Source organism: Papilio xuthus, unplaced genomic scaffold (genome assembly GCF_000836235.2).
Source record: "Papilio xuthus unplaced genomic scaffold, Pxut_1.1 DF826159.1, whole genome shotgun sequence".
Lineage (NCBI taxonomy): Eukaryota > Metazoa > Arthropoda > Insecta > Lepidoptera > Papilionidae > Papilio > Papilio xuthus.
Window position 1 is genome coordinate 372,194 of NW_013532490.1, and position 12,260 is coordinate 384,453.

General features: G+C 33.4%; 1 protein-coding gene across 6 annotated transcripts in view; it reads left to right on the forward strand.

Annotated features, from left to right (window-relative positions):
* The window catches only part of LOC106123145 (muscle calcium channel subunit alpha-1), a 57,752-nt gene that overhangs the window by 22,851 nt on the left and 22,641 nt on the right, over window positions 1-12,260 (forward strand). For all 6 annotated transcript variants that reach the window (XM_013319325.1, XM_013319320.1, XM_013319322.1 and 3 more), the window contains one exon: window positions 6,823-7,079. In XM_013319325.1, coding sequence (XP_013174779.1) covers window positions 6,829-7,079 — 251 coding nt within the window. In that variant the 5' untranslated portion in view covers window positions 6,823-6,828. The remainder of the gene's footprint in view (window positions 1-6,822; window positions 7,080-12,260) is intronic.

A 12,260-nucleotide genomic window follows, 5' to 3' on the forward strand; every position in this document is an offset into this window, starting at 1 on the left:
ATCAAACAAAAATAAAGTAGATTTACTTTACGCGTTTTATTTTGATCCCGTATTCCGGAACTCTTTATTACTTCCCGGACTGTAATGTTTTTGATATATATTATATGTTTACAAGGTAATATGTTCATTTCTTTCGTCGCCTGATATATCAAACGATTCCGATTTTGGATTATTCGATCTTCTTTTAAACTTTTACTCTTTTTACTTAACTTTAACTCTTTTTTTTAAACCGTAACTAACATTTATGTAATTAGTTTAGACTGACAATCAAAACATGATAATAAATTTGGTGTGTCTGTATGTAATATCGTAAATAAAATCATATTTCGTACACATCTTAAAATACAATGCATTTGCGTTGCTGACAACGAAAACCAATTTTTTATTTTTTTTTCTGTCGGTCCGCAAGGCCACGTTAGTTCTGTATAATCTGCAGAACACCTCGATCGATTTTGACGGGACTTTGACAAGAAGGTATCTGACGCACGCAGACATGTAGCCTATTTTGTTAATTTGTTTTTTTTCTTTTTCTTAATTCTTCGCTGTCGAAGTCACAGACAACTAGTAATAAATGTTATGTTTTAGACATTATTAATTACAATCCTTTGGCGCGAATGGCGCGCTTACATTACCAAGTCAAGTGTCAGAATTAATAGTGAGGGGACGTCGACATTTTAGTAAGGCTATTGTTGTGCCAGCAGTGTAAGATTTTCTTCCTAACAAATGCTACATCCGTTGCCATGGTAACGTTTTTAGTACGTATATTCTTAATTACAAGAAGAGTTTCTTATAAGCTTTATATAAAGACTTAGAAAAGTGGTCCATTTAGTTTTTTATCTGCAATGAAACTTCATCAGGCAAGTACATTCCTCGTAAACTGCGCTAACTACGTTACAAAGAAAACGTTTAACAACGACCGATTTGAAACTGATGATGTAAATAATTACATCTTTGAAGTTGTAGTTTACGTCTGAGTGGCGTTTGTTTGAAGCTGGATCAAACTGGTATCAAAATTAGGTCATTGTGATTCTCTTTGTCTGACAGGAAAGTTATTATGGATGCCTGAATCAGAAATTACCAAATCGATTTAAACTTCTTTCAAAATTTGACTTACAACTTTGGAAGCCATAAATGTATTTCTGATCATTGAACAGCCCTGCTGGGTATTCTGTGGACGTAAAGAATCAACTTTAAAGAATCCTAATTCCCTGAGTTTTAAAAAGTTTAGAGCGCCGATAGACTAATGGTTAGGGGTACGGATTTTTGATCACGAGGTCTAGAGTTCGAATCCTGCTATTCGACTATACGCACAGGGTTAGAGCTTACTTGTAATGATTCAAAAAATATTATCAAATTAAAAAAATCTGATAATATTAAAAAAAGTTACATTTATGTGTATTATTTCAAGAATGAAGACTACAGCTATTTTTTTTAATTATCTGTAATTTTTGTGGAGAGTTGTGTTAAATCGTTTTCTGCCTGATTCCACAGTTGAGCTGCGACATGGGTTGCATCGGTATGATAGTTGTACGAGTAGTCAAGAGCGGGCATTAGCTGTGCTGACGTCACGCATACGTCATAATTACGTTACAGATAGCAATTAGCCTCTCAATGGATTTGCTATAAATAGTTGAATGACTTGTAATAGATACCTAAAGAGTAATGGAAACAGCAAGATAATGTATAGATTTATCATATAACTAGTTGTGCCCGCGACTTCGTCCGCGTGAAACAGTCTTTGAGCTGCGCGCTGTGCTGGACAGTACTTTGACATTGCAACGTAATTTTTCTAAAATAAACTTAGCCTTAGTTACTCCTTATTAAACCAGCTACCTGCCAAAAAAGTCAGGTCGAAATCGGTCCAGCTACTACAGAGATTAGCCGGAATAAACAGATAGACAGACAATAGGTTAACTTATATAAAAACTGCTAAACACTCACTTATATTCGTCTGGTGGCGGCACTGATGTTTAGCCGTTTTTGTATTCATATACATAGAACAAAACGGTTATTTTTAATATTACAGACACTCCAATTTTATTTATATATATGTCCGTGAATACCCTAATGATTAAGGATTATTTTAGAATATTTACCATCATTTTAGTTCCAGTCAAATCGGGAGACATGTTTTATTTTACATCGAATTTAAATTTTAGCTAGCTGTAAAAATAATTAACCTCTAAAATTTGCGTGAGTCACTGTACAGAACACAAAAGAACTATAATAAAATTTGCTATCGCCAGCGAATCTGTCCGCGCGGAATTAAAAAAAAATTAAATAGTAGCCTATGTTCTTTCAGGCTATGTTCTAAATGTATGCCAAATTTGAGTGTCATCACTGCAGCCATTGTAAATATACCTTCTAACATCTATCCAAACATTCGCATTTATAATATTAATAAGATTACGGTTACGTTAGGTCAATGCACGTCCAAATCTTGCATTCCGTCAAAATGTTCAACAATTAACACAATTCAGTCGGTTACAGAAACAACGGGCTTTAAATAACCAGGAGTACATAATTCATGACGAATGCCGTTCACCTCGGTGCGGGATAAGTGCGCGATGACTCAACACGCAACAAATGAATCTACACAAAAATCTGCAGGTTTCCACTTTCATACATCTCGCGATCTTTAAAAGGACAAGAACAATTATTCCCTTCTTATTCTATTATCTATTTTATCTGTTCATTAAAAAAATTGTTAAGAATATAACACAGAATAAGATGATTAAAAATCCACTTAGGCAACTGTAGCCCCCCCTAAACTTATTAAGAAAAATATTCTCCTGTCAGTAGAGCAAAAATCTCTCCGTCCATTATTGATTTTAAAAGCTAAAAATGTAATAATCACATCTTATTTAAAAATATCTATTCATCGCCTATTGTATCAACGCCTTTAACATCCATTAAAGCTGTATATATCTACCCCAGATGTAATTTAAAGACTTATTAATAACTATGTATCCGTCCACACGGAATTAATAAAAATAGTAACCCATGTGTTCTTTCAGACTATGTTCTACATCTATATGCCAAATTTCAATGAGATCCATGCAACCGTTCTGCAGATACCTTCTAACAAACATCCATACAAACATTCACATTTATAATGTTAGTACGATTACTAATCAATTGCATTTCTTCCAGTAAATTAAACGATCGTCATTCACGTTGGCACACTCCAACGGTGTATTTATAAACATAGCAATCATATGACGAATGCAATAAAAATCGGGAAGCAATTTTCACATCAACAAAATTTTAAAGATCGTAACTTTACAAACTTCAATGCCAATAAACAAAATGTCTGCCGTGACTAATTGCTTCACTGAAGCCAAGATTCATTTCCCTGTGACTCTTTACATCGACGCATATTAACCGTTCTAGAAACACAATATTAATATCTAAATGTACAGAGGTTTATCTCCTTCCATTTCTGATGATATACAATTTAATATTCAAATTGCAATCGACTTGTAAGCTAGTATTTATACGATGCTGGACAATATGCTAAACAGGTAGGGAATTAAATTCTTTTACTACATAATAAAAATATTTGATCTGCGTTGACTTTCATATAATTTTATAACAAATCTGCACATCAAACTCCAAAAAAAAAAACTCGTAACAGCTTCAAAATATTTTAGTTATAAAAACCTAGCTATTACACGGGACTCCGTCCGTGCGGATTTAAACTTAATAGGTAAGCCTATGTGTTCTTACAGACCATGTTCTAAATCTGTGCCAAATATCATGAAGATCCGTTGAGCCGTTCCAGAGATACCTTCTAACAGACATCCATCAATATAAACATTCGCATTTATGATATTAGTAAGATTAGGAAATGATAAATATTATTATAATTCTAGTTACTAAATAAACTAACACTTCAAATACAAATCGTATGATTTACTTCACAGAGCAGGTCGTGTATTTGACCCAATTTGAACATAACACAATATAGATCCAACAGCGCGAAAATCTCGAACATACCAAAGCCGTGTGCTAATAAAAAACAAAAAAGTTAAATCCCAACTGATACGAAGCTACATCAAATTTTCTATCGCAGTAAACATACGAAAAAACTCATAAGAGAGAAAGAGAGAAATATATCATGCAGGTTTACTGACGCATTTTACATTATAAGTCAATAAATGTCTTTCCCGCGATTTCTGTCCTCGATGACATTTTACAACATGGCGGAATGCGTTTTCCCGCCAAAATTGACGTTACGTATAAAGTATGAGGACATTTCCCACGTATTTCTTTATTAGTTACGTATAAACTGTTTAATATGAATTAAATTTATTTAGCAAATGTCGTTGAGTTTATTTTTTTTTAATTTCAATTTATTTAATGAATTTATAAAGAATATTAGATATGCATAGCAGATGAAGGTTATTAAATAGGAAATAGGCAATTACATAATAATCATATAACGTTCAAGACAATTTAAAGAGTTCAAAATCTTTGATATAAAATAAAATAGCAAATATTCACCTACGATGAATTACAACATTCTATTAAAAATAAACAATTTTTCTATTTATTTAACTAACGGAACACGTGCGTTTAATCTGACAGCTGATATACAAAATACAAGATCAAACATAATCTGTGTATATTTATTGAGTGTTGAAAAGTAAAACGAGGAAGAGAGATTTCAAAATGATATTCTTAATTACGTCATACTGGTATAAACTACCGTTAAAGTTCACCCATGAAATTACACTGTTGAAATAGTTTTATAATCTTAATAATGTTATAAATGCGAATGTTTGGATGGATGGATGTTTGTTACAAGGTATCTCCATGGCCTCATGGATCTCGCTGAAATTTGGCATAGATTTAGTAGTAGACATAGTCTGGAAGAACATAACTACTCATTAATATTTTTTAATTCCACGCGGATACAGTCGCGGGCTATAGTTAGGGTTACATGAAAAGAGTGTCATAGGAAGATCGAGTAGCCATATCGAAAAAAGCAAAAGTTACCTTAAAAATTGTTAATTATTTCTCCTTGTTTTTCCTACACATAAAAATACGAACGTTTAACATCTACGTGAGCTGGTACGTTGAATATTTAAATTAAAACGCGTTGAATCATTAACGTTAACCAAACTCTTGTTCCGCGATATGTTTTATGTCGGCTCGTAATATTAAATTAACTATAGTTACGCCCTTCGTTAAAAGTCTTTATAAATAACGTAGATTTTAATAAATTCTAAAACATTAAATATTTTGTTCTATCTTAGTAATATTATAAAAGCGAATGTTTAGATGGATGTATGGAAGGATGGATGTTCGTTTAAAGGCATATCCAGAACGATTGCACGTATCTTGCTGAAATTTATATATTTTTAAATTTATATTTTGGTATAGATGTAGAGCATAACCTGGAAGCACAGATAGGCTACTTTAAGTTTTTTTTTAATCCACTCAGACGGAGTCGAGCGACAACTAGTGTGTGAATAAAATTGATATAGGCATCTGATTTATTTAATTTATTAAAAGGATGACAATAAGTGTTTTTATAATATGTTTTATAAAAGTATATAAACAATTCTAACCTACAATAAATGCTAGTAAGGCTCTTCGTACAAAAAGTAACGTTAAACTTTGAAACTATGTATGCCGAATATCGTGTTGCGCGCGCTCCGTACATAAAACGTTAAATCATTGACAGCTGTCATTTCGCCATCCCCTATCCATTTATAGTGGTCAGCGGGGCTAGACAAAATGCATTCGGTCCGAAGCAATTCCATAACGAACTTCAAAATTGTTTAGAACTGACAAGAACTTTCGATAAGTCACGTAATTGTCGCGCGTCAGTTCCACATTTTTGAAGTTCGCTATGGAATCGATTCGTAGCGAGTACACTTTGTGTAGTCCACCAGAGTTTTTGAATACCTAACATAATTTAAATCGTATAAATGTTTATTATTTTCGCAATTCTTTTCCGCGTCTGATGTCGTTAACCTCAACACAAACGTAAATATATCGTCGCTAATGAATTTAAATTCTCGAAACAAACTCATAAATCTCATTTTTAAATATAAACAACTCATTTCGTTTAACATAAATAAACAATGTGTTGCTAAAATTTGCATCAATTTGACGAGAAATGGCGTTTAGAAATGTTTTTACAGAGTTAACGCGAAATCTTTTATATATAAAAGAATACTGGTTATTTTGCAGTTAAACTAAGAAAAATATCGATAGGTTTCTATCCTAGAATTTAAGACAATAATATTATTTTGGATATTACGCTAAATTAAAGAGTATTTCTATAAAATAATATAAGTAAACATATAAAGAAGCCAGCATACCATTTCCTTAAGGCCGGCAATGTTTCTGCAGTTCCTCTGGTGTTGCAGATGTCCATGGGTGTCGTTGATTACCTCGGATTACCCGCAGCTTGTTTGCCACCTTCTCTTTTTAAAAAAAAAATATTTACTCTACTAACTTTTGAAAACTTTAAAAACACCCTTAATATCATTATAAGTAGCCTTCACATTCTTCCAGACTAAGTTCAAAGATATAATGTAACATACTTCTAAACATCCTTTTTGTGTTCATAATTATTAGTAACATTTCATTCTTAATTTAAATTAAAATTAGAAATCTGTAGGAATGTATGTTATGTATTTAAAAATATACAAACTAAAATACAAACGTAATTTTACATTCATTGGCGATGACAAAATATTTGTAGCAATGTCAAGAACATAGCGATAGTCATTGGCCACGAGGACATTTATAAATATAAGTAGTTTTAACGGGAATTTCTACAACTAATTATAAAACATGTTTCAGTGCAAGATGAGCGTGGCGGAGGCCAGTACAGAAGAGCCCCCTGCGCCCCCCGCACCCCCTGCGCCGGTCGCTGCGGGGGGTCCAGTCACACCAGCCGCGCCCGATGGCACGGGGACTCTCATACCGGTGCCCGTCGCGCCAAGGAAGCCACCGAGAAGAGGTCCAAAGGTCCAACAGGAGAGGCCCAAGAGAGCCCTATTCTGTTTGACACTAAAGAATCCCTTGAGGAAATTGTGTATTGATATAGTGGAATGGAAGTATCCTTTTTAATAAGTATTTGGTATTAAAATGACAGCTTATAAGCCCAGATCTAAGTGACTTAAAATATGGTCGCGGACGGGAGCGAAAGCGTGCCCGTGGTCCCGTCCCGATGCATTGGAGGAACAGAGGGGTTTAGTGGGTATGCCTCCGCTATGGAGGAGAATCCCACATAACTACCGGGGCGCGGAGTATGCATAAAGCATTCCTCTCTGGAAAAAAGTGACTTAAAATATATATTTTATTCTAATTAGTAACATAATCTTGACCTAGTGGCCACATATCAGTTTGAAATCAATCTGGACTTAAACTTCTCTATGAGATAAATTTTGGAATAAAAAAAGATTTCCCAGGTGTAGTTAACTTTATAAATGACAATATTATAAGAGTTTTTATATATCTTATAAGAGATTTAATGTCAAATCGTAAAAACTATTCAATTAATATACATAACACTATTCTTAAACAGTTACTATACGATGTTGTTAGGGAACGTAATACGTGACCCGTTTAGAAGGGGGGGCGGAGTGTTTATAAAACTACGGTCAGTAACAGGAGCGGGAGGGGGGTGCTCAGATTTTAGTCACGTAGTCGTTACTTGTTTTTTTTTATAAAACATAATTCATTAGTAATTTAAGAATGCATGCAGTCTTATGCTATAAAGAAGAGTATGAGCCAAATTATTTCTTTTTCAATTTTTACTTGTGAAATGATTAAAAATCATCATTATGAATTACTAAGTTAAAATAAAGAGGAGGGGGTCTTGGCATGTACTAAGAGTGGTCACCGAGGGGAGGGAGGGGTCGAAAAAACTAAAGAAATAAGTCACGTAGTATGGATATGTTCCCTTATTAACAAATAAAATAATATAACAAATTCATTCCATGTCAGATGATATTAAAATAAAAAGTATGAACGCTGTCGGAATTATTTAATCAGCGGGCATCAGTTCGCATTTGCTTCGTTTGAAACGAAGCCAACATTTTGTACAGATCGCTGCCATCAAATAACATAATAATCTTTATTCAAATTTTATCTAGAAAATATTTTATTGTATAATAGTTATATCTTATTCCTTTATGTACTCACAGAGATGAATTAATTTGATAAAGTCCAAGAAATAAGAATACTTAATTAGAAAAGCTAACGAACTGATTTTGAAAATGATCATCCGATTATTCAACTTTTTAACATATTTTTTTTTATTTATTTAACAATACAATTTTGAATACGAATAAACATATATTTAACGCTAAATAAACCTCATTGGTTTGTTACAAGCGTTAAGGTCTTCCGGACAAACATGTTTTAAGCTTGCACTTTATGTTTTTTCTCAAAACTTTTGAACTCATAAGTTCACATATAGATTCAATATTTATATATATATAATTCTTCTGTGAGTGTGTATGTCACTGAACTTCTCTCAAACGACTGGACCGATTTTGATGAAATTTTTTGTGTGTGTTCAAGGGGATCTGGGAATGGTTTATATTCACAATTTTCATCAAATATTAACTTCATATTAATTTATTCAAATTAAAGACGTGTAGACAGGACAACGTCTGTCGGGTCCGCTAGCTTAGTTATATATTTTTACTTAACTATTGATATTTAATTTTAAATCTAGATATCACTGTTGTAAATTCTGACTGACGAAACATCTCTACATCTCAGTCATTCTCTGTGCAGGAACAAGATAAACGTATTATGTGCATAGATGTTTGCATTACAAACTCAGGTAAACTTACATGTTTACGTTTCGATTGCTACTTTTAAATTTCTGTCAACACAATAGTTCCTGTAGGCAATCTGCCAATACCTCGCCTGCCTAACGCTTTACAAATTGATTTAACAACGCAAATACATCGCTCACCTGCGTTTCTAATGTAATACTAAAGTAACATTATATTACTTTACGTACTTTTTATTTTAAACACAACGCCTGTAACACAAAGAGGTAGGCAGAGACAACGACCTCCTGTGTGGCTAAACGAACCTCCGCAATCCACTTTTCGCCTTTTTGGGAGACAGAACGTGAGTGCAAATGAGCTGCGTCGGCGCCTTTTTCTCCCGGGAATTCACACATATCTTTAAAATGTAATTGCTGATATGTGCAGGATCACAATGTTTTCCTTCACCGTAAGAACATTGGATAAACGTACATATGTATAAATAAAATAAAAAAACACATTGGTAAATGGCGAGATTCGAACCCAAGACAAATTACAAGTCAAGTACTGCAACCCCTGAGCCACCGACGCTCCTTATTTTTTTTCAATACACATTAAATTATATACCAAGATGAATGAAAATACGCGAAACTTGTGATTTTTTTTTTCAATTACAACAAACAAACATTCCATTTTTATTAATTGCATCGATGTTACGAAACCTTAAACCAATAAACGTAAAATCCCTTTACAAAAACCCGTGTTCAATCGGGTCGACGCAATGCGTGTTTGTATGTTAATATATTGTTTACTATATTCTTTTGATACGATCCAGATATACAGACCTACTAACATATTCATAGCTTGACTTGCGAAATATAAAAAGTCATAAAATAGAAAACACTAGTGAGTAATAACCTTTAAAATAAAAGAGATTGTAATCCATTAACTGCTCTAATATTGCACACAAACACACACACGTACACACACACACAAACACACACATACCTAGATGAAGAGTAGGCACTACCTTTAGTAACACAGGTCTCCATCTACCAAAGGAGGTAGAGTCCTAAGGAATTGTAAAGCTTTTTTGTTTTTTTTTTCTATTAACAGTCAAGAATATATGTATGTTTTAACAATGGTAGAGTTCGAAATAATAATATTTGTTGCCGGCTTGCCCGGTGCAATACGACGACCACATAGAAGCCACGCCTCAAGTGGATGCAATTCTGTGTTACGTCTGAATAGTCTGGGTGATGGAATATCTTAATCCACGTTACATACCCATCCTTTTCTTATAAGAAAACTAACTGTCGCCCACGACTCCGTCCGCGCGGGATTAAAAATAGATGTTTGCCGATTCTCAGACCTACTAAATATGCTCACAAAATTTCATGAGAATCGGTGAAGCCGTTTCGGAGGAGTATGGGAACGAAAATCGTGACACGAGAATTTTATATATAAGACTAGCGGACCCGACAGACGTCGTCCTGTCTACACGTCTTTAATTCGAATATTATTTAAAATTTGACACTGCGATGGTAGCGCCGTCTGTCGGATCCAATGTAAAACATTCCAAAATCAACAACTACTAATAAATTAAAAATTAATTAAAAAAACATTGTCCAGCGGACAAAATTGTGAATCTAAACCATTCCCAGATCCCCTTGAACACACACAAAAAATTTCATCAAAATCGGTCCAGTCGTTTGAGAGAAGTTCAGTGACATACACACTCACAGAAGAATTATATATATAAAGATAATGAGAAGGGGAAGATTATTTGGAAAGGTCGCATAAAGGGAACTTTTTTCTTTTTATGCGTTCCCTCGTCCGTCTGTAAGCAAGGCATCTGCAATTAAAGCTGGCCACTTACTCGTTTGCCACATTATGATATAAAAAGTGCAGCTATGGAATGATTATCTCAATATTGCCTACACCATAGTGAAACGATAGCGAGATGTACTTTATTATGACATCAAAATATCGGTGTGTGTCAGGTACAGCTGCGCGCTGTCAGACGTAATGCATCCCATCTGTCGTGACCTAAAATCTCGTCATATATAGTTATTCTATATTTTTTTAGTTACAGTTTAGAACTATGATATATTAATAATTATCAAGATATTACGTGTTATATATGTTGGACTGAAAACTATCTTTCACTTTGTTTCATAGCTTTGGTTATATATTTATCATCATACTATTAAATAAAATCTATAAAATAATCAAAGCTCATATGTTAAATATTTTGTTTCAACCAAAAATAATTTTCTTGGACTTGGACATCTTCAGATTATTGAATCATGAACATTAATCATCAGCAATGAGTAACATAACCTAAAAATCTGACCCAATTTTATTATTGTTTTGTAAAAATAACAAAACCTTTTAAAAGCCGGAAAGAAAAGTCACAGAAGACAAAATGAGTCCACAAGTTAATTACAGTATAAAATAAAGGAAACATCACTTCCTGGCATCAAAACGTCAAATAGCAATGTTTACCATTCATGCATTTGTTGGATTGCTTGGCGCGCGGCCATTTATTTAACATGATGTTTATTTGCGTACGGAGGCCGTTACCCGCTTACATACCATATGAATTATATTTCAATTTATTAAAAAAAAATCTATTAGAAAAACCCTAAACTACAATATGTAATTCAATGCAGGAAATGTAATTCTGTGGACCTTCAATCTCACTAATACTTACTAATATATATGCGTACGTTTAGATGGATGGATGTTTGTTAGAAGGCATCTCCGGAACGGTTGAACTGATCTCCATAAATTTGGAATAGATATAAAACATAGTCTGGAAGAACACATGGGCTACTTATTAAGTTTTGTTTTAATCCCACGCGGACGGAGTAATAGCTGTTGCAAGCCACTCTGACCATGCGTAATTAAAAAGAAAATTAGTAGCCTATATTTCCAGGCTATGTTACAAGTATGTGCCAAATTTCAGCAAGATCCATGCAGCCGTTTTGGAGATACCTTCTAACGAACATCCATCCATCTAAATATTTGCATTTATAATATTGGTAAGATTTTATTTTAAATTTTTGGTATTATGTGTTATAGTTAAAAGCTTTTCTTTACAATCAATCAGATAATACTTTTTGTTGTATAGAAAAATTCTTTCTTAGAATTCGATGACTGTGTGATACAGTCATTTTACTGAAAATTTTGGGTGAATAATTCAAAAAGCATTAACATTAAACTCAGCTTGAGTCATAGTATTCGCAGTTCAAAGCAACGTGTGTCAGTGGGGAATTATAATCTTTTTAAAACGACTAGTATCGATGTATCACTAGATATCTGTGCGATTGAAAATGACTCCCACGCGTCCGAACATAAAACAAGTAAAGTTACAATTTACAAATACCACAATACGTGTTCGCTTTCGACGATAGAAAATTTATTCACATTGAATGGATTTATTACGACTTACTATGCAATGATGATTTTATTTGATTCAACACTTATCAATCTATCTATCCATTC